Genomic DNA, 27,840 nt, shown 5'->3' with positions numbered 1-27,840 from the left:
CCATTTCCAAGTACAATCTGGATCACTTATCCATCATTGAACTGACCAGACACTGTTGTCCCAGCACCCCCCAAGTGCTGCTTGTTTTTTCCAAGCCTCCTGGGCCATATGTGTTTTGAAACCTTGTATTTGGACTTCAGAGTGTCTGTGTGACATTTCAAGGGCTAACAGAGAGGATACTGCTGTCTTGTGGCAGCTTCACATGGTCACCACAGCAGAACGTCATACTGAGTGTGCCAAGGCCAATTCTTGGGGCACAGGCCAAGAAAGAGGTGGGTTAAGACCCTCTGTATGGCAGCACTAGGGCTGTAAGCGCCTTGCCCCTAGCACCAAAGAAGAGAGAAGATATTGTCTGGTATGGTTAAACATGGATTATTGGAGATGTAAACAAAGGCTTTCAACAGCTAAAGCCTCCCTTGCAGAGATGTTGTACAGCAAGGCGTGGTCACTGACACAGGTACTGCAGGTCTCTTGTACTGCAGGCTAAGGCTTTGTTGGAAACCTCTGTCCCAGCGACAAGCCTCTGAACATGGGGAGCAGGGGCTGGTGCTGCTGCTGAAGCATGGGGAGGGGAAGCGTCACAGCCTCCACCCCAGCAGGAAACTCCCATGAGGAAACAGAAATCACTGATAAAAGCAGCAATGACTGGTCTTGATGGGGCCTGCGTCCTCCTGACCCCATTCGGATGGCCGTAGCAGTGCAGACAAGCCTACACGTTTGCCCCGTTCCCCAGGGCTGGGACTACAGATGCAAACACGGAGGCGACAGCAACAGGTGAAGAGCACCTGCGACTCACACAGCGCTTCTTTCCCTCCCACAGCCATGCAACATAACCCAGGCATTAGAGACCTGGCCAGCACCTGGGGAAAACCAGATGGGAGGCCCAAGCTGAAGGACAGTGCTGACTGGTGTCATGGATGACAGCGAGTGTAATTGCTGTCCTTAGGGCTGCTTTGTTTTTACCTCCGAGGGGAAGCAAAGGCGGACAAAGGTGTTTCTCAGCCACAGGGCTCTGCTCTTGCTGGGGGAGGCCCAGCTGCTCCAAGCCACCAGGACAGGGTGATATGTCCTCTAGCTTGGGGACCGGCTCACTTAGTACTTATTTAAGGATAGCCGCTGTTGCTCTGTTGTACTGTACAGACGTGGCCTTTCTCCACCAGCATGACAAATTATTTTCTATTTTCCATATTTTGTAAAACTTTTTCCTGCTTAGAAGTACATCATACAATCAACTGATTTATCTTCCAGACAAAGCTATCTCTATGAGGCAGAAAAGGGACACATTCTCAATGATACAGAACTTTATTTTTTTAATTCCTGAGGTTAAAAAAGGGAAAAAAAAAAAAGCATCAAGAAACATTCCAGTACACAACCATCTACATCTCTGTAACTGTACCAGACGTTGGTATACATAAATCTCTTTTTCCCCTATCTGGAGCGTGAAGCTTGATGTGAATGGGGTTTGCAATTCTTTGGCAGTTAAGACCAAAAGATGCTTCTGAACAAGTTACAGTCTCAGTGATTGAGCATAATTAAAACTGTAGTGCAATTTAAATTTTAAAAAAGGAGCAAAGTCAGGCTTTTGTAGCTTTGCTATTTTGTAACGTGGTACACTCTTGTGCAATACATCTCAGTGATTTTTCATAAAGCAACATTGAGGAACATTGAGTAAAGGAACACTGTCATCTTCTTAAAGCAACTATGTTCTTGCCTTCGCATAAACCTCTGCATAACAAAAAATACTACCTTCCGTTGTTCCAGCACCCAGAAAAAAAATCCAATTGCTTATACTGACCACGATGCATACTCTCTTTGTCCCATGAGTGTTACATCCCCTTAAATTAACTTCATGATCGATTTTAAGTATTTGTTTTCTTTTAATGGCATTGCTGCAGATAATAAAAGGCCCAATTCAACTAATCACCTGAGTACCTGTAAATAAACAGATTTATCAGCGTTCCTGGCACAGCTCATATTAACAAGGGCTTTATGAGTGGAGGTACAAGGGGCTCGAATGAAATAATCTCTTGCACAAACCTACACTTGTGCCAAGTCCTTTATTGGGTTTCCATGGCCCCAGTAATAAACCGTCTGGGACATTCAAACAAAAGGTCAGTACGAATGACAGGTTCTTTACTGTCTTCTCTGCACAGCCTCTGAGGTATAAAAGACTCCATGATGGGATTCCTGTTCTTCAACAGCCAATTCGAACAGTTGCACTCCTGTACCTTACCAGACTGATTACTTCCTCTTTTGAAACCTTTTCTCCTTCTTAAATATTCTCCTTGGTTAGAAGCAAACCTTTTCTTTTCTACAGGTTCTGGTTCCCACTCTTAGTCCTCTTTCAGAGAGGAAAACAGCCATAAAACTACTCTCACAGGGCAGGAAAACTTAAAGAAAAGGTACCATAAAGACTCAAATGCTAAATAAAAACAACCCAGTGTTTTTATTCCCCTCCTCCCAAACATATGCTTCAGCCAGCCTCAGGACTGTCTACATGAACAACTGTCAGGGAAACATCTGGCTTACTAGATGGAGCCAATTACTTTAAGAGCTACATAAACAGTGGCTTAAAAATATTTGACACAGGATGAAAAAATGTTAAGAACTGGGATGCAGAGAGGAAATCCAGAGGCAAGTCTGTCAAATGATTTTGAATGGAGATATTTCAAATACTTCTGAGCAGAGTTGTCATATTTTGGCCTAAGATAGTTGACAGTGTCCCTCTACCTTACATTTGGCATTTTAAGAAAGATATCCTAGTAAGATTAGTATTCTAACTAAAACAACAGCAAAATGCTTTTAAAAACCACACCTAAAAGCTTAAAGGAAAACTACAGCAGACTTCAGTAACACCTCAGTGAAACTGCATAGCATATGGTACACAGTAGTCCATTTTTAAGCAATAAATAATCTCTTCTTGCCTAATTAAATATAAAACATAGCTTCAACACTGAAATATGCCATAAGTCATGAACTGATCTGTGAGCCCACTTCAGTCTCTTGTCCATCTCATTTTCATGCATGCAGCCAGGTAAGGGTTTAACTGAATTGCAGCCTGTTCCCTCAGGAGGGGGAATAAACCAGCTCACACGTTCCACTGACCCCTCTGCCTGACAGAGGCTGGGGAGCACCCCACCAGTACACGGAAGAGGCATCTGAAGGGAAGGGAAAGCTACCAGTGAGCCAGACATCCTAGCTGAAAAGGCCACCTGATGTCAGCTTGACGCCACCCAGAGAACAAAATTTGCTCTGTTAGAAAGCCCTCTACAGGTAACCTAAAATCTCGGTGCTCCATGAAGGGTAGTCATTCTTTCACAGTCTTTTTCAAGATCACTGTATTTATAGTGTTAACAACTGGAATGAATGATTAGCAACCTTTAGCTTCATCTGCAGTATTCTTTTCTTTCCCACTATCAGAAATTTCCCTCCACCTCAGCTGCTACTACGTAAATGTCCAACACTAGTCTTGTGATCTCCATCTTTTAAACAACCAGCCTTTTGCTGTAGACGAGATCCCCTACAGGTAATGGATTGGACCAGCAACACATAAGCACCAGCCGGACTCTCCTGACTTCCTTCCCTAGTCAAGCTGATCCCTCCAATTCCCTGCCCTTGTTTTTGCATTTACAAGTTTGCCCCTGTGCTTTCTTTCCCCTCCCCTAAATCATTTGCTTCAGCTTGTGCTTGCCCTTTTTTCTTCCTTCCCCTCATGTTTTATCTTCTGTCTCCCACCATGACCCCTGCATACCAGCTACAGCTGCCACCAAGAGTCTGCAGGGTTCCTGGCAGGCTGAGCTGGTCTGCTACCAACTGCTGCACTAAAACCTTCCAGGTCTGGGGTTTCCCTAGGAGAACAATAACATTAGAAATCAGACACACCTAAAATGATGAGGAGGGCTGGTTGGGAGAAAGAGCTTTTGTCCTTTCTCCTGCTAAAGTTTTGCCTTTCCATCAGAAGATAGGAATTTTTAAGAGAAAAATCTGCTTTCAGATATTTTCACAAAAAGTTGAAATTCTATATAGAAAGCAGATGGTTTGCATGGAAATTCTGTATAAATAAGAGCCTAGTCTTCCTTAAAAGGCAATGTTTACAGCCAGCTCTGTCCCCAAATCTGAGATGGAAAGTTAGCAGTGGGGCAACTGCAAGGGTTATAAAAGGGACAGAATACACTAACACTGGGTGGAGAGCTCATCAGGGCTGGATATGCATTTGGGTTTGGATGGAGTTTTTCAGACCAACTCAAACATTATTGCTACCTTCCATGAGGTCTAAAGAGACAGAGACTGCTGACCTCCTCAGAAACTGTGCTTTTCTGTGAATGCTGATGACTAAGGTGCTAAAGCAGGAAAAAGGAATGCTCCTCTTCCTAATATCAGACAGTGAGTGGTACTTTATTCTGCAGATTATACTCCTGATTCTGTCACTGGTACACACCATAACAACTGGTTTCTGTGGACCAACTTACAGAGTACGGTGAGCAAAAGTGAAAGGAGTTGCTGCTTCATGTTATATTGTTTTGTAACTGGTATCCAGTACCAAAGCATTTGTAAAAGCCAGTTAAGACTTACCAAATCTTAGCCCAAAATGTAAAAAAACCCTATGTTTGCTGTTTATAAAACTTGAAAAAGATAAAAAATTCTAGATGGATTACAATATATGCCTGTGAAGACTGAAGTATTGCATAGTTGTTGTTCTGACTGTAAGAGCATTAGAGCAGAACAGAAATGGTTATGTTTACTCCTCAGTGAAGAGGTCAACAAAAGTATGCATTTTTCTTTAAATTTCCTTTTGAAGGATATTTTTGGAAGAAAAGTAATTCAATTTTCAGTACAGAATTTCAGTTTGCATTTAGACACCCCACACTTATTTTTCTCCCCACTGAAAAAAAATTTGGTTGGAACATTATTTGACCTGTTAAATCAAACAACATGGCTTTTGAGCAATCTGTACACAGTACAGAACCATTAGTGTTCCTAAAAAGGCTTCCGTTTTTTAGTGTATATATGTTCTCTAAGTGCATTATAGCTATTGCATAGTTTCAAAGTCTTCAAACACAGTGGTAATCGTAATGCTTACATGTACATAAATAATAGCATTTCTTAAAAATTTAATTAAAAATAACACAGTATATTCAAGGCTATGGAAAATCACTTCCATCATAGATGACAGGTCGCTCAACAGCCAAGTGATAAAACACTCTTTTTGAGATAAACCTGTCAAAAAACAAAAGAGTGAGATGATCACATTAGCTGAAGTCAACTAGACAGGAAGCCTTAAAAGTGTACTCAATCCTTCAGTTTATACTCAGGCAAAAAAAAGACTGGTGTTAAAAAGCAGTATGCCTGCGCAAGGGCTGTCAGGTCTGTTATGAGTAAGATGACAATCCTGACTAAACTGTCCTGGAAAGAGTCACAAAGTACTTGCTCGCTTCTGTTTACCTTCTCAGAGGCTGAGATAGAAGAGTGGAATTCTGCTATGGAAGGAACAAAAACCCACAAGAACTAGAACCAAAACTCAGGCAGATGATCTTTGGGCAAGCCAGGACCAATTTCTCATACTTACTACAGAAGGACAGAATAATGGTATATCTGATCAGTTTCACTGTCTGTAAAACCAAGCTTTCAACCTTTTACACTCACCTAGAGAATGTGTTGTCAAATATCAGCGTGTAGATTCCACAGTTTCTGACCTTCACCTGTCCTCTGATAGTTTCCTTATGAGAGTTGCAGCGGGTCATAGGAATAAGAACCTGGAATCCAATAAAAACCAAAATGAAACTTGCTATTTGTCCTATAAATTGACATTTGCCTTCAGAAAAATATTTAGACTTGAGCTGTCTTGAAACTCCCAAAGTGCATATGTGCCTGCAAAACTATTTTCACTGATTAGTATTAAAAATTCACCCAAACTCAAGTCTTACAGTGAGATATCTGTCTTCCTTTGACAACCTCTTTACAGTGTTAAGCTATGGCTATAAAACTCTGCTTTAGAGATAGAATCAAATCCTGATCTTTTCAACATTAATCTAAGCAAGTTTACTAACATCAGCAGTGCTACATTAAATCTACAGAAATATATCCAAGAGCACAATTTAGCTAAATATGTCTTTTAATATATGCTTTTATACTCTCTGTATTAAAAAAATAAGCTTTCTCAGCAAATCTTAATTGTTTATCTAAGTTTACAGCAAAACTGTGTATAACCATCTATCTTACTGTAAAACCCTAGCAAAGACAGTTGTCAGAACAGCAGCTGACGTAGATCAAGGATAACCCTATAAAAAACAAAGTTCTATCAAATAGATAGATCAGAATGGAAGCAACATTCACTCTTCATTTGGCCTTCAGCTGAAGAAAAAAGGAGATTTTACATGGAGTTAGTTACCTTGGAGTGAATTAACACATGCTAAATAAATGTCTTATTCCCCCAGCAAAATCACAGCCTTAGGGCTCCCCCTACCACCTGCTGGTTAAACCAGCAGCTGCCTTGTCTTCATTAAAACTGCAATGAGCCGAGTAACATAGATTCACTTAATCCATAATCCTCACGAAATAGGGACAGCGCATATAAAAACTAGTACCTTGGGCACTGGCAACGTGATTTCGCACACTATCAAGGCACTTAAATACATGCTTCACTGCAAGAAATGCAGATAACCCAATCAATCTATCTGCCTCCTTGTGGCCCCTGCTTAAGAGCCTGGCAACATCAGCTCTGAGTAGCTTACAAATTAAGTAATACTGAGGAGGGAAAAAAGAAGAATTTTGCAGGCTTAGACTTTTATTTTTGCTTAATAATAGCGGGTGAATTTCAGATGCAACCAATAGAAGCTACAGTGCTTTTCAACTCAACTTTTGCAGGCAACATCAAATAATTCAAGGTGTAGCTCTACCTTCAAAAGAACTATGGCTTAATTGGAGAAACAAGTCCTTAATGCAATAGCAACTGGCATTCTTGTGGAGACCTTCTAGCTATACTTGCTGATTCCTCTAGGCAGCTGATTGTAGTATACTACAATCTCTAAGGTAGTAAAGAAACAAAGGCTTTACTTTGCACTGATCCAGTGGTGTGTCTTCTGATTCTTGGTAGACGACGCTGAAGGATATGCTTTTAGGGTCCGATGAAAAGATCCAGCTAATTGTTAGCCCCATCTCTGTCACTGTGATGGGAATGATACTGTAGGTGCTGGATTTAATGAACAGCTCTCTGTTACCTTCCCCAAAATTTAAGATCTCTTCCACTGTAAGGGGTAATTTGATCCTGTGAAGGAGAAAAATACAATTACTTGAAGAGATCCAATGTTCTTACTCAGACAGAAACAATAATCATTGCTTTTTATTTTCTATCTATTTGAGGCAGACTCCACAGCAGCTTTGGGAAAGGTCCACAAGATGTGGGGAAAAAATCAGCCTTGGATGAAAGCATGAACTACAGAAAAGATGACTGATATCAAGCACTTTCACTGCTTTGGCAAATGGGGATGTTACTCATTTATTTCATTTTGACTAGAAAAATCTAGTGCTTGAAGAAAGCTTTAAAGAGATACTACGATTAAAAAAAATGTCTGCTGCCCTCTACTGTTCTTTTTAAATAAGAATTAGTCACCTAATTTACTCGCCTTTCCAGGTATCATTTGTACAGGAAATAGGGATCAGCAGTACAGAGGGGACAGATGGGTAGAATGTGAACAGCAGCTCTGTTTAGATCGTCTGAAGCACCTAATGCTACAGCTTGGTCTGCTTTGCTGAAGCAAGCTACATAAAAGCTGACTCAAAGTACTTCCAATTAAAAAGGAAATTCTCAGCACCCAGATGATCCTGAGTCATGAAGCATTATATTAGCCTGCCTCCTTCTAATATCTATTTCAGACCGCGAACAGTGAGGGCCTTAAACAGGAGAATGCTGCTTGCCTTCTTCAGGGGAAACCTGTAATTTCTAAGAGCTGTGGATCTCACCTACATTACCCTAAGTAAAACTCATCTAACATATCACTCTTTAGGCCAAAAAATTGTTTCCAAATCAGTGAGCTCACAGTAAATCACAGTATTGTGATTTGTTTGACAGCAGCTATCAAAAATCAACACATTTACCAGAAGGTATCACACAGTCACCATGATGATTTGCTGTTCTAGAGTAAGGAGGAGTTCAGTTTCCAACCATGACTACACAGTGGTTAGGGATCACAGCTGATTTACTATGATGACTGTTGTACTCTGGCCAGAGGAAGCTTTACATTGTCTTGCTTACCTTGTTACGTCCTCCTCTTAGTAACTGCTGGGATGTCTCAGGTGATCAAACTAACGATCACTCTTGGTTTTGCCCTGCAGCCCAGCTATGATTTTAGTTACTGCTTCATTCACTTTGTTCTCTGAACAGCAGCAACAAGGTTGAAACATGGATTAATTTATCCCCCTGCAGGCAAAAGTTTAAAACCTTCCCCATAACTAAGCCAAAATCTCAAAGCTAGACTTAAGGGTAGAGTGAGCAAAGGGGAATTTCTCCAAGTCACAGCATTTTCATATGTTAGATTCCCTCCTTGGCCGTGCAAGTGACAAGCTGTATTGCTACTGCACGTAACTATTAATTTCAGAGCAGGATATGTGCAGAGAATTGTGCACACACAGTTCACAGAGGTTGAGCAAAGGCTCAGATGAACATAGATCATACATCCTAGAATGGTTTGGGTTGGAAGGGACCCTAAAGATCATCTAGTTCCAACCTCCCTGCCACGGGCAGGAACACCTTCCATTAGACTAGGTTGCTCAAAGCCCCATCCAACCCGGCCTGCAACTCTTCCAGGGATGGGGCATCCACAACTTCTCTACAACATTTTATGCTATGGCATATATCAACCAGAGCAGGCAAGACAGTTTCTGTGAGGCTGGCAATAAATAACAGACATGTGCTCCAAAAGGCCATGAATTCTCTCCCCGTGACAAAGGTCCAACTAGCACTGCACTCCCTGACTTGCGCTTGCAGTTTCTTCCAGAGACTACTAGAACTTCACAGGCTTCTCTCTCAGCCCCCTACCTGTTCACAGCACCTTCTGCAATAAGAATAAGGAAGGAGGGTTTTGTGATGTGATGTGGACCCAAATCTTCCCTTCTTATTCCCCACTTGGACGGAAGTTTTGCAGGACTGAAGGGAGAGGACCTAGCTCATTGCTGCTGCTCAGCGTAGTTGAGCTATACTCTCTGCTCCTCCTCAGCCCAAATTCTACTGTGCCACACAAGCGATCAGCTCTTCCAGGAGTCTGTAAGACTTGTGCTCACATAGCTGATATCTGAGCTCAGCCTTTATTCTTTCAGCCTGGTAGTAATGAAATTGTTCTGCTTACATGATTTCTCCTGACTTCAACAAGCATATCTCAGCATCTTGAGCAACTTGCCACTCTTCTGATTCATCAAAGGTTGAAGAATTACACGTGCTGTTTCTACGACAAGGAAAAAAAGGAAAGCCATGATTCTGAGTAGTATGTGGTCAAATACCATCTGCATGCTGACCCCTTCCTAAAATAGAAACGTTTTGACAGTCATGATGCCAAATTCTAGAATTCTTATTTTGCACATTATAGTGACAAAACTGCCTGGGCAAAACTGCAGCTCTGTTCTGCTAACCACTGTGCATAAATGTAAAATTATTCCTATGCTGGTTTCATGAGATAAGAGGAATACATACATCCAGAACATCTCTTCTACATTCTTAAATTCCCTGTTGAGACACTGCCAGGTTTTAAAGACTCCCTGGCAGGTGGAAATCTTGATCAACAGCAGACACAAGCAGAAGAGTCTGGACTTGTCCCTTAAACAAAGCTTGCACAGGGATATGACATTTGCCCTAGATTTTATCTGTAAGGTGTTTTACAAACATATTACCCAGTTCCTTAATCTGAGAAGGGTACACAAAACATATTTTATCATTGTAGGATCACCACCATTTATTTTCTTTTCATACAAGAAATACTGGATGATTCAAACACAAATACACCAAAGAAGCTATTACGAGATGAAGCAGGATGCCTCCTCCCCACCATGATGTGTCCAGGAGAGCAGAGGAAGTAGATGGAAGAACCTGCCGTCCACTCCTTACCTCAAAAAGGGTGCATGCTCTGGGTGACCACTGGAGTAGCACCAGCTATGAATTACGGGGCTGGGACACAGAGAAGAATGAGTCTGAGAGTCGGTAAACAGATGCTGGTAGTTTCCAAGTAAGTTAGAGCTTTTCTAACTGATACTTACTTTGCTTCTCTGCATCTCAGCAGGTTGATAACTGAGACAATTAGGCTGTCATTCGCAGAAAAATGCCAAGGATTCTTATACACAGGGAACCAACCTTACAAAAACTAGTGGAATCTAATGAAATGTAACATCACTTATATGCGCTTCTGAACCATCAAGTGTAATCATGTAGCAAGGGCATAATTGCCACACAATCTGTATACCAAAGTATGAAAACCAATGCACAGTTTAGCATTTTCTTTAAAATACAACAGGACCTTGCTCTACAAGCAGCACTGCTTAGTAGAAAAGCAGGAGAAAACGTCTCCATGTAAAAGCACCTTCAGCTGGTCATTAGCAGCATCTGAATATACTGTGTCAGCACATGCAACCACATGCGAGTCTAGTGGGGTGACATTATTGTTTGGAAACAGGAAGAATTTACTGTTATAACTGCAAATTAAACTGCACCCACTGTCTACATGTTTCCTACACTTATAAAGCACTGTTATCAGTGGAACTCATGTTCTCTTATTCTTGTAGCCTCTCGGGTAACTTTTGACTTCTTCAGAGTCATACCACTACTGTTAACACACTAAGGAGACAGCTGTGACCTGCAGGGAAGACTCAAACCTGTGACTAAGTGCCAAAACCTCAGCTACAACCAAGCACTACCTGCCAACTGAAGTGTAGCAATGACACAGTACATGTTGGTCCATAAAGGTTAATAAAACATCTATGCAAATACTTAGCGAGTGATACAAATAATTTAATTGTTAACTATCTTTATTCAACTATATAAGAAAACTGATTCTGAAAAAAAACCCTAGAAAACTAAACTTGTAAAGCTATACAGATATTTTGCTTGCACAGTGGGAACAGCAACAGACTTCATGCTGTGATCCACAGAACGATCCCTTCCATGATAGGTACACAGCCTTGAATTCATACAGACCAAGAGAACTACAGGCCTACAGGCTTCCCAGAAGTGTCAAACTCCATGATTTATTATGCAGTGCCATTAGAGTTCCTTATTTAATCCATTAATTTCTCCTTTCTTTTGGGACCCTGAAATGTAGATTAAATCCCAAGACTAATATATTTTTCACGTTCTCCTCTAACGTGATTTTCCTTATTCCTGCTGCTGCAACCTAGCACTTGGTTAGGTGGTTAGCTTTCCACTTGGCTGCTCTAACCAATAAATTCACCTACTCACTATAGGCTAAGGGAACACTAGGTCTCCTACTTTGTCTCTGAAACCCAAGCGCATTACAATGACAAAGCAAATCCTCCTTCTCTTTATGATATCCCATTGAGTCCAACGGTCTAAACTGAGGTCTGGTAGCCTATGTAGAAAACATAAGAAACACAGTCTCAGGATTTAAATGGAACTCTTTCCTCCCTGACAGGAGAATTTACTCTTGCATAACCTATTCGCTCTAGGTGGCAGCATTAAGGATGATCCTGCAGCTTGCCAGGTCCCCAGCTTATAAATAGGCACCCTCTGGTGTATCTATTAAAACAGTCTGGTCTGTTTCTCTTCTTTTTAAGAGTGAAATGAAGTGGGGCTGAAAAGCAGGAAGAACTGAAGCATGAAAAAGACACTACAGCAAGAAGAGAACAGCTCTGGTTCAGCAAATCCTGGAGATACAGATCATTGGAGGCTGGTGGAGCATTTTGAAGAAGCATGATTGTCCTATTCTTATGCTCTTCCTCAGGCATCTGCTGTTGGTCACTGTCCCTCAGCTGGATGGTCTGGCCAGTGTGCCTGTTCTTATATATGGAAAGCATTTCTTACAAATGATTCTAAAAAAACTGTGACCAACATCATGAATGGCTTTGTGAGTTAGAAATAAGAAGTCCCTTTCAGAATTAAAACCCAAAGAAAGCTAGTTCAACTCTGCCCTCAACAATTTCCTGTTTTCATAAACACCTGAGCTCTGGCAGCTGTAGCTATGGATCTGAGGTACTGAGTTCATGTGGCTGAGTAGTGAAATCCCATAAGCATCTGCCTGTCAGCAGTGCAATGGTTTCTGGAGAGAACTTCAGTCATCCAGGGCCAGAACTTCACTGAACTGAGTGAAAGCCAGAAACCTGAAATGGAGAGTGGAGGCTGTACAGAGCCCCTAACAGCTGCTTAGCCCAGAAAGCACCTCTGCAAATGTCTCTAGTGCCAAGAAACAACTGAAGGTGTTATGCTGAAGTGCACCAGTGATTTCATGGGCCTGCTGTTACCTAGCAGGTCATACTCATCCCAGGCACCCTTCCTCTCCAGCCCAACAAGAGAAAGAAGAAAAGAAAGAGGATGGTGAAGGATCGGAAGAAAGGAAGTGCAGACAGCCCTTGGCATGGGCAAGAAGAGAGTCATGATTTGGGATGGAGGATGGGGGATACAGAGTTCACTTAGTTCTTAACAGGGTGCAAGACGGTATCTTGCATGAAGGAGTGTGTATGGGTGGGAAGGGGATGGAAACATCATGGGCAAACCCTGACATATGTAGGGATGGGAAAGCATCATGCTGACAGCTGATGAAAAAAATAATAATGGATGGACATGAAGATCCACCACTATGTGCTGTGGATGACCTGCATATTGGTACATTGGAAATCCCAGCCATTTCTCAAAAAACCCATACAATTTAACTATGCTACATCCTGTATAAAAAACCCCAAACAAACAAACAACAAAACCCAAAAGGACTCCCCTGCCTTAAAATTGGTTACTCCCTATCTGTAAGACCAGAGGCAACTGGTGCATACAGAGAAAGCAAGCTAGGGAAACAATCATGACAAAGGTTATTTCTGTGCTCCAAGGGACAACATGCAAAATCGTTTGAGATTTTTTAGTATTGTGATATGAAAGAGGTTTGGCAAAGGCTCTGAGATGAAGACACCTTTCAGTTGTCAGTCAAATGCTGCATTTGCAAGAGGTTCCAGGTAACAGGTTTTGAAATAAGCAATTACCAGGGTGCTCTCAAGTGTCCTCCCCAGCAGGAGGCAGCAAACAGATGACTATCAGAGTCAACACTAGAAATACTGGCAAGCCGCTCCCCCAAAGATCCTAAATACTGCACAGTCTGTAGGTCACCATGGTTACAGCCAGCTTTATGGGTAACCCTAGCTTTTTTCAGTGGTGAGGTATCTGCTCCCAAAACCGAGCTGTTTTTTTTCTTAGATACCTTCGAATTTTCTCCTTGCACAGTTCTTTAGAGGCTATTACAGGGAAACTGAGGCAGAATTATAGGAGAGGTATAGCAGAGGCAGTTTCTGGCTTGCATTCACACCAGCAGTAGCCCCAGGCCCTTTCAGCAGAGTTGCTGCCCAGCCTATACCTCTGCAGAGGCTGCTCCACCCCAGGGCCTGCAGGTTCCTGGCAGCCGGTGGGGTTTCTGCACACAGGGGGCTTCACAACTATACCATTAAACATTCTTCAGACTGACCTGTCCAGGAGTAACAGCTAGCCTCTCAGCCCTCTCCCCGAGATAAACTCACACAGCCCACCCTTATTTTTACTATAATTCCTAGGTTACAGTGATAATTCAGTCATGCTAGAATAGGTATACCACAGACAAACCAAGGAAGGCCATCCAGTCTTACAGAGCTATGTGTATGCAGACACACACAGCAGCAGCCCTCACCATTCCTATGCTGAAGAGGGCTTCTTTGAGCAGGCCATCAACAAATATTTTATGGAAACACAGTTCATGAAACAAAGGAGGAAAGAGGTCAAATTACAGTTAGGCTAGGAAGCAGAAATAAAGTATCTGAGCTTTTTTTGATCTCGACTGCATGATAAAGGGTTGAATACTGCCGATACTGCAGTCTTCTTCGATAAAGTGTTTATTAAAAGTTACACAGAAGTGATCCCAGGGTTCCTTGTGTATGGATAAGGGCAAATGGATGTTGGGAGGGTACTGGTCTCCACGGGAAGGCCATCCCTGCCCATACAGTCTGAGAAAGGAGCATCTCTGGTGATTGAAGCAGCAGCAGTTGCAATGAGGTCACTGTGAACCAGGCTGAGAGAGTAGCTCAAGTGAGCTCTCCATAAATGCATGATTAAGACATTTCAGAAGTGACTCTGAACACTTTCTGGTTTTAACAAATTTAAATGGGCCTCATTGGCAGAAATGGCCAATTGCTGGCCCTCTGCAACATGGTGGGAACTTTATCTTTTCTCAAGGCAGACATTCACACCGGTTTAGGGTACATATACTACCATGTAGCTTTGCCACTGCTTTATCATCCTCATACCCTATTCTGCATCTGAAAATAACTGCTAAAAGCAGGTGGCTGTTGCAACCTATTGTTCCCCTCCTTGACAGGAACAGTCTGTGAATATTTAGCCCCTTGCTGCAGGTTTGTTTCTTGGAGACAGAGGAATTGCTACCACATGCAATGAAGCACAAGGGAGAACTCAATTTTAAAGAGCATTACAGTGCCTTACCTTTCTTGTGTTAAGTAGTCTTCTTTCAGCAAATGATGCTGTAGGGTTAAGTCAAATTTGTTGTTGTTGTTTTTTTTTTTATACACATTTGCAGGTACCAAATTCAAGTACTCAGAGGTACAAGCATACTGCTCTACAGTATGCTTGGGACAGAGCCCCAGAAGCATTCCAGCTACTGTACCACAGGCTGCCGCAAAGATCTAACTGCATGGGCTAGTTTCTCTGAATACTGACTCTCTTGCAGAATCTGTCTGTGAGTAAGAGTTCTACTTTTCTACACTAATCACAGCTCCTGAATATAAGTCTCCAAAGGCTATCAAGAGCAGTGAGGCTCACTAGGGAAGTGGGCACAGCTGATAAACACAGCTAGGAAACACATTTCAGGAAACCACCTGAAATGTTACATAAACTGCCTGCAGTGCATTGCTTTATGGGATGTGCAGGTACTGGGCTCCTCCTATGAAGAAATACCACAGTGAAGGTTAAATGAAAGCTACAGCTCACCCTGAGTTGTGGTGATGGCCAGGCATATAGTTTAGTTACAAGAAGTGCACAAAAGATGTCCCTAATTACAGTACTGTATCATTTCATTGAGCAGCATTGCCAAAGCACCTCTGCTTCCCTGCACCCTCTCAAGAGTCTCCCCGCAACTCTTCCTCTCCCAAATCTTGTACCCTTAGGCTGTAAGTCAATTCCCACCCCTGGCTTTGCTGCAAGTGAAAACAGTCACCCCTGCACAGGGTAGGCCCCCTCCATCTCCCTTGTAAATGTATAGAGGCCCTCCCAGCTTCTTCCATTGACTCTGAAAGAAAATTTAGCACATGTACTAATTTTAACTAGGGCTGAGATTGCCTTAAAAGGTAAAAAACTCACTTGGGGATGGTCACCAACACAATATATTTCTAGCCATCTCTAGTTCATCTCAGATGGGCAAAAAACCTGAGAGTATTTTTGCCCCAGAAAAAAATAGAAAAACTAGAAGGAATTGGAAAATCCAGTACTGTCACAAAATATATGAGGGGTTAACAAAACTAAGTGGTAAATACAGCTTAAGTTTTAATTCAGCAAATAATTTTTGAAAAATCAATTTGATTCTGGACATTTCAGACAATTGGCCACATGTAAGTGAATTTGAACTGGATCTTGAGAGGACAGCTTGTTCATACTATCATATCTGTAGTAGTATCACTCAAGAATCAAAACAAAGGAGTAACTTCACATCATATTGCTTTGGTCAGCAACAACTACGAAAGCTGTGAGGCAGTGGCAGAAGCTTCAGCACTGATAAATAAGCAAACTGCTGCTTTCGTATTTCCTTTTAAAGATAAGATGACTGCGTTCCTCCATCGTCTGTGACATCGTCTAGTAAGTGAATATTTTCTTGACTTCAGGTGAATAGGTAGACAGTTCAAAAAAACAATAACAAAGAAAAGAACCTTTAACATTTAGAAATATTCAAACCTGAAAGATTTTGTTAGTATCATAGATATCCTCCATCCTGATATGCAAAATTTAAGAGAAAGTATGGGGTTTCATTCAGACTGTTGAAGATACTGATTTTGCATTCTAGTTTTGTTATGAAATCTTTTCCAATGCCTTCTTATTGCAGTAGCTCTTTGGTTTACACTTGCTAGTTTTTGAAAAAGACCTTTAGACAAATTTTTCGGATATCTGGAACTCAGAGGGTATATGTTAATTATCTCCGTTCCATTTATGCTCCTGAATCTGTTTTTCCAACTGATATGTGCTTGAAGACCTCTCATCTCTTCCAACAAATATATATATGAGATAATTTCAGCTTTTCTGATTACAATCTCAAAACCCTTTTGTAATGTTTATTTCTAAGTAAGGTACATCACATGATGTTGACGAGCATTATTTGCCATTTTTCTGTTTATAGTCTGTATTTATTGTGATGGCAAATTATACTGTTTATGATTATATGTTAAAATTACTTTTATTTAGATTTATTTAAAAAAGATTTTTATATATTGGATTTTCTGTTTGGAAGCCTGAGACAACAGAAATGAACCAATGGCAAGATCATTATTACTGCTTTTTATACCCTGCTTTTCAGGTGCAGCTACTAAAGCAGGATAGCTGATCAGCACAACAGAAATTAGACCATGGAGACCAAATGGGGAAAAACCCCCTGTAACACTGAGACTACCAGCTCCTGGGACACCCAGTTCCCAGAGTGGTAGAAATGATAAGTAGCCTTTTTCTGGTGACAGGACAACTATCTATCTATGCATAGTGGGGCAAACCAGAATAGCATGTCCTGACTCTCCATTACTTGCTTGCATTTCCACTTCATCAGTTTGAGAGTTAACTGTAAGAGAACCAGACCTCAAAGCAAATCCTGTATTAACACACTGGACACTGCATGGCTCTCTTTAGCTCAGTTTTCTACCCGTGATGTTGTTCCTATCCAATTTAAGCTTCTATTAGACTTCTAAACCTTATTAGAACCTAGACTCAGTCCATAGAAACTGTAACAACACTTCCCTGCAAATAAACTCACCTGCTTGCTGTCTCCTGACCAGGGAATCTTCTTCCTCCTCCATCCCTCCACAACAAAATGCTTTGCTACTATGTCACTTCAGGTAGAAGGATTACTACTGTTCTTTCCTTTGAGGAAAGCTGGAATAACTCCATGAACAGTCTGACTAGGCGTAACAGCACTTACGTTTGAGACAACATACAATCTGGACTCTAACTTAGGTGTGTGAGTAACAAGCAGGATACTTTAAGAGTGTCTAGCTAGAAAAATATCAGGTAACATAGTTACAATGCATCATGAATAAATGAAAACTTTTTTAAAGGAAATCACTGGACTCTTAAAATTTACCATCCACTGGGGGGGGGGAGGAAGGAAAAAGCTTATTGATCTGTATTTTAGTGGACTGGAGAGGCTGGTCTGCAGAAGATAAGGGTCTCCCCCGATGTTTTTAACTTCCATACCACGTTATACACACTTGTGGCACATTTTCAGTAGCAAAGATTGAGGATATTTGGCAAGGGTGGTCAGCTGATCCAGAAACTGTTCAGCCTTATAATACAGGATCAGCTTTTAAGAGAGCCTTCTTGAACAACTCTGAGATGTAACTTCAGCTTGTCTGGAATGCAACAATTGAGATTAAAAAGTTTTCAGCTTTAGTGCCTCTCTCAGCTCCTTATGGCTCTCCAGAAAAAAAAAAAAAAAAAAAAAAAAAATGGGCTAGGAATTGCTACACCTGACTTTGCCTCAAAAATGAGTGTACAGTTCTGCAAGGTTAACCTATTTTATGCATGTAGGATTTTTTTTTTTTCAGCAGAGGAGTTGGTAATGAGTCAGGCATTTAAGACTCATTTCTCCTGCTGTCAAACCAAGAAGGAACTTAAATGACTATATTCAGACAAGAGAAGGAAGGAAAAGAAAGATGACTTAAGACCTTTAAGATCCCAAGAATGTAACAAGAAAATAAATTTCTAGAGCATCAGTTGAAAGGTCACTTTCAAAGATTCCCATTAATCCTTTGCCATCTGTTTGATGTTGTCAGTCACCTCATCTCTTTCCTAAAACGCGATCCATAAATTCAAAGTTTAGTAGCCCAGCTAACTGAGAAATATAAAAACACATGACATATTAAACTTTTTTAACTCAGAAAGATCTCTTCTGCAGCATCCTGTTCTCCGTCGATATGCAGATCTGCTCATGTCAGCATGTGGGGGAGACAACAATATCAGAAGCCAGTGCCTGCTATTTGTATAGAAGAAAATCCTTCACAGTGGGAGTTCAACAATTATCCTAGCCTGGCTTCCACATGAAATCCACAGTAAAACTCCCACCTGCTTTCACCAAAACCAAATTAGGGTATTATTACTGCCTGAATTTGAAAGTTCCTGTAAAGAACATCAATGTAACAGGAAAAAAATTAGTTAAATTTTAAAATATTTTGGTCTGTCCAGAGAGTGAATGCTGTATCTTATTATGGCAAAAAACTATTCTGGATTAAAAGCGGGTATTAAAAATTCTTTTAAAGAGTCAGTAAGACTCTCCTAAAGGCTAATCTCCAGTAAGCTTGGCAACCAGAAAGAACTGTAGTATTTTAGTAAGGCTACTAACGTAATGTTATGTTGTCAAACTACATAACTGAGTACCTAGTAATTTGTTTCAGCTTAAAGGAAAACACTTTTCCTTTACAAGAAAGAGGCAAGAAACGTCAGCTGACTGCTGTTGCAAAGGGTATGTAAAATAAAACACAGTGCTTCCATTTGTTTCAGTATACTTTTCCTTGATGTTGTTGAGCCTAACTTACTTTTGCTTGTTATCTTCATGCTACATTTGGCCTCCACCTGAATTGAAAACTAAACTATTTTATAAGGAGCCAGTAACTTTTCAAAGCAGCATACAGTCTTATAGTACTTATCTGGTGAGTAATAGACTGCACCTGCTCTGCTTCTTGGTCCCACAGAAAGTACTTTTTCAGTTAACGTTCAATCTGCTGTACATTATAACTCACACAGGCAAGATCTTTCAGCCAATCTAAATGATTCAGAGGCGAATTCTGCTAATCTTAGGCTGAGTAATACCTTGTAGTGGGATTAGTCTCACAGAAACATGTTCTTCATAGCTTAAGAGAGAGGACATTTAACTTTAGGCTAGATCTTTGAAAGCCCATTAACCTGTCTCACAAAAGATTTTGTTTACAAGGTAAACAGCTTGCAAATCTGGTCATTACTCTTATGGCCATTACTCTTATGTGCTGGCACAGCCCTGACAAAAAAACAGACCCTTGCCAAGGAGAGCTGACACTTCAATACTGCAGCAGCTCGAGGGGGTTGTGATGGAGGGGGGTTGACAGAGAAGTGGTCACTCCTCTCTCTGACAGCAATACAAATGCTTGAAACAGATAAACCAAAATCAAACGTGGAAGAGACATTAATGAAAATCCACCATGTTTCCAGTAAGTCACTTGAGAAGGGGAAAGGAAGAAGTGCCGCCATCTGATGATGTGACTAACATCTAAACAATGAGCTAAGGCTGAACTGAACCACAAGCTCTAAAGTGCTCGCTCACTGAGACTCAAATCCTACTTTGAGACAGGTCCCACCCAAGCCAAACAACTCTGATGCTTAGGGCCTGCAACCTGAGCTTAAAGGCTGAATTTGGCAAAACAAATTCTGTTTCTCTCATGGGTTTCCCCAGAAACCCTCAATACAAACACTAAACCAGTGATGTATTTGAAAGCTTAATCCATATTCTGCCTTCAGAAGTGTCTTTGTAATTGTCTTGTTTATTGTTTTGAGCCCCCATCAGTATAAATCTGGTAACAGATGATGTATTTAAATCCACCAGCTGTTGTGTTTGGGTCTTGACTGTCAAGACAATCCTCTTCAGCAAATGAATATATTTGCTTTTGTCTGTCATGGATGCTTTACTACAACTTTTATCTGTTAGCACTTAGGATTTTGTCTGTCTCCTCGATGCATTAGGATTTAATAATTTGCTGAGTAAAAAAATCTCAACGTGTCTCCTTACAGGCTGCCTTTAAAAAGAAGGCAACATGGCAACTACAGATACTGCCAACTTTTATTATAACTTCTCCATCATTGATGCCAATGAAAATGGAAGTGAGAATTTTCACACATTTACAAGAGTCTTCCTGCCCTGTATGTATTCAGCTGTTTTCATCCTTGGGCTAGCAGGAAATGCACTTGTTTTTGTCATACTAGCTTTCTATGAGAAACGGAAGATGCTGACAGATATATTTTTGCTGAACTTGGCTATAGCTGACTGGGTCTTCCTTTGGACACTGCCATTCTGGGCATATTCTGCTGCTCAGGAGTGGACTTTTGGCACCATGACATGTCGTATTATACGAGGCTTGTATACTCTGAACTTGTACACTTCAATGCTAACTCTAACGTCTATCACCTTTGACCGGCTTATTGCTATTACTTTTGCGACCAAAGCACGTATGTGTCAAACCAAACGAATGACATGGGGCAAATTAATCTGTGTCTTGATCTGGGTGATCTCACTAGCATTTGCTGCACCACAGTTTATTTTTAGTGAGGTGTTTAGTATTGATAAGACAATATGCCAGGAAGAATACCCAAACCATCACACAGAAATGGTTCTTGAAGTGATCCAAGTGACCCTTGGCTATTTTATTCCCATGCTAGCCATGATCATCTGCTACTCACTAATTATTAGAACCTTACTGCATGCCAGGAGTTTTCAAAAGAACAAATCTCTAAAGAAAATATTTTCTGTAGTTGCCATATTTATTCTTACTCAGTCACCCTACACTTTCTTGAGACTGATAAAGATCATAGACTGGAGCTTTAACCTGAACAGCAGCTTTGAATATGCAATCATTATAACAGAAGCTCTTGCTTATTTCCATGGCTGTCTTAATCCTGTTCTGTATTTCTTCATGGGGGTGAAATTCAGGAGGAACTTACAGAAAATTATTAAAAATTCAAGATGTGTCAAACGGCAAGTTATGGCTAAACAGTGGCAAACCACTGAAGAAGAAGGCTCTAAAACTTTTACTGCCTCAAATAATGCAGATGCAACAAGCATGTACCAGCTGTAAAACTGCCTAGAAAATCTGGCAGCTATTTACAGCTTTTTTTTTTTTTTTTTTTTTTTTTTTTTTTTTTTTTTTTTGTAAATAGTGAGATAGGTAGCTTGCATGAAAGAGGAAATACAATCCCATTAGTAAAGACATCTTAATCATGATACTTCAGCGTTTCCTGCTTTTCCTGGTCAGAGCTGATTCTGAGACAAAGCTGGTAATTGAGTTAACTGTGCAGAAGATCTTAAAAAGGTATAAGAAACAATGAGATAAAACTTAGTTCTTCATGACAATGCTAACTTGGACTTCATGGCTCCAGAGAGGCTGAAGACATTCACCAAACCTCTGGCCTGCTGGTTTTCCATGAAAGGTGTTTGTTAACCAAAGACTGTATGAGTTTTGTTTCAAAGATATTACAAATTTTAGTTCAGGTCATTCATTTAATGAGAATTCCTGGATTAAAGACATACATGTTTCAATCTTCATGCTGGGTTTCATGTGTGGTTGGGTTTTTTTATATTTTTCTACTTGGGAGAAGGTCTCCATGCACACTCCTTTAGCATTCATCTAAAATTTCTGTAATAAAGCACCTTTTTCATCTGCTGTTCATCTACTATCGGGTTCATGGTCCGAATCTCCCATACACATCTTTGTATCTTACTTCTGATAACAGAGCTCATGTTGCCAAATGACTAGATCCCCTGTCAACACAAGGGATATCATACCACCCACGGGCTCTAACACTGAGCAGTGTTTCCTTAGACGCAAACTCTCACACCCTCATTCCTACACATTCTTTGCACCATGACATCTTTCCAGTCTGCTTTTCCTGGCATCTCCTCAGCACCCTGGTTCCTCTAGTTGTTCACCTTCCTTGTTCCTGCAGTCCCTCCTTTCCACCTCTGGCCTTTTCACTTCCCAGTGGGAGGCAAAAAGGTGCACAGAGGGCAGTGCAGACAGGGGCAGAAAGTACACAAAAGCTCTTGCAGAGAGTAGCAGAACAGGGGTGGAGACTGGAGTAGGGAGAAGAAAGAAGGGATGTCGGAGAGGAGCAGAGGGAGGGCTTTATGTAGCTATGGGCTGCCTGTGGTGAAGGCAGTGTTGGGTCTGGCCCAAAGGCTGAAAGTCCTTTGTGTTACAGCTTTGAAATACCAGGTTTAACCTGTTTCAAACCATTCTTGCAATAACCATGCTCACTCTGGATGTTCCTTTTTTGCCCATTAACACTCAGTGCTTCGCTTCTTGCCAGATCACTACAGCTCAGTGGTACCTGACCCTTATCAGCACTATTGTGTCCACATCACCTTTTTCCGCTTTGGTAAACAGCTGCTTAGGCAATCCTTTCCTTACTACGCAATCTCTCCTTTCTCCCATAGTGAAATGGTGCAACACCCTTAAAAACAAAACTAGGAAGGAACGTGCTGGGCTTCCACATCTGTGTAGCAAGTAAAGCTGCAATCCCAACACACAGCTGAAAGGCAGGCTTTGCCAGCAGAGGGTGGCGAAAGGTGCTCCTGTCCCACTCCTCTCTGGCAGGGCAGCAAATGCTTCAGGCCACATGCAGTTCCCCCTTTTGGCTATGCTGGCACCCTGCCCAGCTGTGAGAGTTGTAATTAGGTCAGGAAAGAGCGTTATGAGTCATTAAGAAAAAAAGAAACCAAACCAAAGCAACCACAGTGCAGACAGGCTGAGATGTCCTTTCTACCAAAAGCAGTACCAAGGTGTGAATAAACTCTTTGTTTCCATACCAGGATAGTGTCACCTTTTTTTTTTTTTTTTTTACCCTTCTGCCATCTATGATCTTGATTCTGCTGCTGCAACATTTATTGCAGGCATGTAATTTCTACAATATGTTAAAATGGAAACACATTTTACTGGTTTACTCTGAGGACTTTGTCCCAGTCCTATACAATATCCCAGCCTTTTAGAACACAGTCTGCAAATGTGAAAGCTTTAGAAATAAAAGAGTTTAGAAATACAACACTTCAAAAGAGAACCCATGAGCCTTGAAGTAGCAGGATGTACCGCAATTGCACAGCTTCTCACCTTAAGATTTCAATCAGGTTGCTCCAAACTCACATAACAGACCTGAAAGCATGAAGCTACTGCTGCCTAATCCCAACCTTTAGGCAAGAGCTGCTTCAAGGTCAGAGTTATACCGGTACAGCATCTATCTTACCTTGCCACATACTTCTGCAGCTCATGACCAAGACGAGGGTTTTTTAGTTCTCAACTGACCCATACCAATACAGGCAGTCTCTCAAAATTTGCTGTTATAAAGTAATGCTGTCATAATCATTTCATGTCACTTCAAGGAAAGAACTACAGGGGCAGGGTTAAGTGAAGAGAACAAGCAAAAACCAGAGTAACAGTACAGTGGACACCAAAAGGGGGACAAATGGAAAAGAAAATGTCCTTTAAGATAATTCACTGCTTTGAGAACCAAATTGCATTTCCAGTCCAGCAAGGACTTACGCTTAGAATAAGGTAAGGTCAGTGTGAAAAATCTCAGCCAGACACTCAGACAGAGTAAGACTTTAAGAAACTCTGTCAACAGAGGATGTCTACCACAGATCCTCTCTCTGTTTGGACCAGCCAGCCTCCCTTCTCTTCCCTCTTGGCTGCTTATCTCCCTCCCTTTCAGAGCTGCACCAATTAGTTCTAATCTCTGGCAAAAAATGAATAGCTTGGACTATTTTCTGTAGAATTCTAATAAAGAAGTCTGGCCTGAAAACTTACTTATTTGTATGCATTCCTCAGACATCCATCTAGCAACCATGATCTTGCATCCTTTGTGTCTTCCCCAGGCACAATATCAAAGCAAATTCTACCCCATATATTCAATGTCATGCAAAGAGAACGTTATTGGGATGCCAGTGGATTATTATGTATACTTCAAGACTACCTGAAGTCTCCGCATAGGAATCAGGCCACATTTCACTGGACATTTTCAAAAAGAATATCAAAGGTCTATATGAAGTCAAGGTGGTCCACCAGTCCAGTACAGCCAAGAAATCTGAAGCAGTGAAACCAGTAGCCCAGAAAACCCCTGAAGTGCATATCCTTAGAAGGTGGGAGAAAACACTGGGAAATTATCAGTACATCTGCTATGGGCTGCTGCCAAAGACAGGACAGAGGGTCAGCAGAACTTTCGCTCATGTTCAGTATAGGGGCTCTGGCATGTTTACCGTCAAACACCCACGGTATCAAATGTCACATTATCTGCTCCTGTGCTAAGCTACACTCAGGCTTTGGGTACACATACACTCCTCACCACAAAAACAAGTGAGAAAACTTCTGTGCCGTCATAATCGCAGTGCTCTGCTTTTTTTCTTCAACACGTACCACAGATGCCACACCATCATCCGACCCATGTATCAGTTTCTAGATCTCTCCCGTAACACAAAACCACACACTCAATATGAGATGCTCAAGTCATCCACTGTGTAAGGCAGCCATTGCCCTCTCCAGTGTTCAGGCTAGTGAGACCTTTCAAACATTACAAGTGTCATGGGAAGGGCAGGTGTGGTCTGCATTCTCTGCAAAGTATGTCTCAAGCTCAAAGCCTGACTATAGTAAGACTCTCCCCCTGTACTTGTAAAACTGATGAACCAAGAGCAACAGAGGATAAAACACTATTTCCTGGCTTTCCTGCCTATAATCTGTGAACAACAGGAGATGGACAGCCTTTAAAAGTTTACATGGTGTGAGTAGGATGTTGCATGGGTGCCCTTCAAGAATAGTATTCCATCGTTAGTGGCAATCCTTCCTTTCAACTTGAATACTTTGTGGGACAAGATCAATCTAGCCCAACCTCAAATTGAAAAATTATTACTTATTTCTATTTTCCTGGTTGTATTCTCTAGAGCTAACTCACCTCTGATATCCCCTCTGCAGACAGCATGAATTCAAAGTAGTAGTACATTACACTTTTTTTTCTTTCTTAAAACCAACAAACAAACAAAAATCCACCACTGCAAACTGTCCCTTTGCAAAACAAAGGCAATACTAACTTCACAAGAGCATTATGAAGCTCAGTTCGTTCATGTCTGCCCAACGCATGATAAACATGAATATACTGTCAGTGTCAACAGTATACAAAATAGGCAGAATACACAGAACTTATTTACCAAAACCCAAAAATGTAGAATTTTGGAAAGTGTTTTTTTTTCCAAATAAACAAGTCTGTACAGTCTGCCTTCTACCCAAATTGCAAATTACTGTGGTTTACACCAGAAACAGGTCTGCCGAGAGCAAAAGAGTCTAGATCTGCTTTCCCAGCAGGAGGCTGGTTGCTCTATGGCTATTTTCAGTTTAGCATTCAGTTAGATTTATCACACTTATTTTTCTGCTCAGAAGCAGAACAAGTACAGAATTTGGGTGAAAGTGCTTTTTTTTTTTTCTCAAATACATAAAAGTTTTTGAAAGATAATATATTTTACAGAACAGAACTTTTGGAAAATATTTGAAAATATTTGAAGAATAGTAAAACAATGTCTTGTACAAACATGGATATACATTAAACTATAATACTACAACAAAGTTTGCAAACCAAGTACTCGGATATTAGATGGCCTTAGATCCTCTTCATTGCTAATTTATGTAGAAACAGATGTAAAAAAAAAAAAAAAAAGATTGAAATCTGCTTTCACTCTCATTTTCTTAAGAAAAAAAAGAACAAACTTGTGCCAGATTTAGCTACACAATTCCTGTTCTTTTTCTTTGCTGTAAGCTGTTATCTTTAAAGCAGTAAGGAATCTTACAGACACAGACCAGTTATTTCACATTCAGTTCAATGAAGCCTGTCATAAAAAGAGCACATCTATCCTTATCTTTTCCCTACCTCCTTGTTCTCTTGATATTAAGTAATGGTGAGTCTGACAGAGAGTATTGCTTAGGTCCTGTTATCAGTTAAGTGTGAATGACCAGTGATCCAGTATGGCCTGCAAGCTGATTTTAATGGTGACAGCTGGCCTGATGACAGCACAGAACTGGGACTACTCCTCTGTGCTGTAGTGAAGTAGGTGGAGGGAGAGAATGAAGCTGTTTGGATTTACTAGATTAGATGCTGACTGTGCAAATAGGCCAAAATTATTTTGTGCTGGTCTACTGAACATGTCGCAGGGACTAGAAGTGTCTTCTCTGTATGCAGAGGTTGGCTATCTCCACTGAATGCAAAAAAACCCCAACATTCCAAACAAAACCCAAAAGAGTCCCCTCTCCATGAAGCAGTGTTTACTCACAGATCTGTCATGCTTTGATCCAGAGACTCTCCCTCCATCTGACCTTCATTGTGGAGAGAGTCTGATTCCTGTACTTGGCACAGCTCCTCATCAGTGATTATATCAAATGCAGCATCATCTGGTGGTTTAGAGGCTTCACTTGCAACTGTGCCATAAAAGGACATGAAAAGGAACATAAACAGTATTAGCTGGTTGTCTGGAAAACAAATGAGCAAAACCCTTAAGGGGGAAGACTGGGTCATTCCTCTGCCTTTACAGAAGCATTAGGTAACTACTAGAACCAACCGAAAACCTCAGGCTGACTGACACTCATTTAATATACACACAAATTTCTGTCAATACCAATCAAATTCAAAGATGGGACCAGTCCCACCCTGAAAACACTCCAGGAACATGCAGGTCCTTGGATCAGGAAGTGACCGTGTGGTTTCTTGGAGAAGGTCCAAGAACCCTACTTATTTCTCCACAGCATGCAAACAACACACTAACCAAAAGCCCTCTCGGATGGTGACACAGGTGATTCCAATGACGCTGGTGATCCTTCCTGGTTGGCACTGGATCCAGAGTCATCTGTACTGTCCACAATGACTCTAGGCTTATTAAAGCAAGCTCTGCAGCAACGCTCCTTTTTTCCACCAGGCTTTGTCACCATGTAGTTGTTGCAGCAGTAGTAGCAGAAAATGCGACCACACATTCTAGAAATGATTTGAAACCAAAGGTGTTAGAATAGTACCACATACAGATGGAACATATCTACGTGACAGAGTTTGGGGCTTTGTCATAGTGGTCTTGTTCTCTGCAAAAGCCTGAATGCTACATTCACAGCAGAACTCATAATGCAGAGTGTGCTGCTTTCTGAGGTGAAGCAAGTTTTCTTGACAAACACAGGACAGAAATTCACATTCACACTTAATAAATAGGAAAACCAGAAAAAAAGCATAAAAATACTAAACACCCCCCCATGTTTAAATATAAAGACAGAAAACAATTAAATACCCACAAATATGTAATACAAATAAATAATAGTTATATTAAGTACATATGAAGGAAATGTACTTAATAATATTACACAGGCCAAATCTCATCCTCAGTTAGAGCAAAACTCTTTTTGATTGTAAGGACTGTAAGAACATGTCTGTTATCTCTCTATTTAGTAATCACTCCTCTCCCCTTCAGACAGGGAAGAAAAAACCATATTGGACACATATGTACAATCATTCCTCCTGCCCTCTCTGCTCTGCAGTTTCTCCGTATTAAACCTGTCAACTACTTTTTAATGAACATGTTAAGATTTTAATGAAGAAAAGCACCCAGCAGGGATGACTGTTACTCATGAGGCCTCACTGTTTTTTTCATAATCATT

At 41.0% G+C, this 27,840-nt stretch overlaps 2 protein-coding genes across 7 annotated transcripts in view; one reads left to right on the top strand and one right to left on the bottom strand.

Annotated features, from left to right (window-relative positions):
• Positions 1-3,795: 3,795 nt before the first annotated feature.
• Positions 3,796-27,840, bottom strand: part of FYCO1 (FYVE and coiled-coil domain autophagy adaptor 1) — a 51,662-nt gene continuing 27,617 nt past the window's right edge. For all 5 annotated transcript variants that reach the window (XM_049816465.1, XM_049816468.1, XM_049816469.1 and 2 more), the window contains exons 13-18: positions 26,967-27,172; positions 26,478-26,622; positions 9,342-9,437; positions 7,054-7,264; positions 5,644-5,753; positions 3,796-5,217 (exon numbers count right to left, since the gene is read on the bottom strand). In XM_049816465.1, coding sequence (XP_049672422.1) covers positions 5,142-5,217; positions 5,644-5,753; positions 7,054-7,264; positions 9,342-9,437; positions 26,478-26,622; positions 26,967-27,172 — 844 coding nt within the window. In that variant the 3' untranslated portion in view covers positions 3,796-5,141. The remainder of the gene's footprint in view (positions 5,218-5,643; positions 5,754-7,053; positions 7,265-9,341; positions 9,438-26,477; positions 26,623-26,966; positions 27,173-27,840) is intronic.
• Positions 15,696-21,837, top strand: CXCR6 (C-X-C motif chemokine receptor 6). Of its 2 annotated transcripts, XM_049816470.1 has the most exons (3): positions 15,696-16,030; positions 18,826-18,893; positions 20,192-21,837. In XM_049816470.1, exon 3 carries the CDS (start codon positions 20,215-20,217, stop codon positions 21,250-21,252), a length of 1,038 nt encoding a protein of 345 aa, XP_049672427.1. In that variant the 5' UTR covers positions 15,696-16,030; positions 18,826-18,893; positions 20,192-20,214; the 3' UTR covers positions 21,253-21,837. The 2 variants fall into 2 exon arrangements, with proteins under 2 accessions (XP_049672427.1, XP_049672428.1); XM_049816471.1 differs by lacking the exon at positions 15,696-16,030 and having other exon boundaries at positions 18,051-18,893.

This window comes from Accipiter gentilis, chromosome 14 (assembly GCF_929443795.1).
Source record: "Accipiter gentilis chromosome 14, bAccGen1.1, whole genome shotgun sequence".
NCBI lineage: Eukaryota > Metazoa > Chordata > Aves > Accipitriformes > Accipitridae > Astur > Astur gentilis.
The sequence above is the reverse complement of the archived record's forward strand: the minus strand, read 5'-3'. Positions and strand labels throughout refer to the sequence as shown.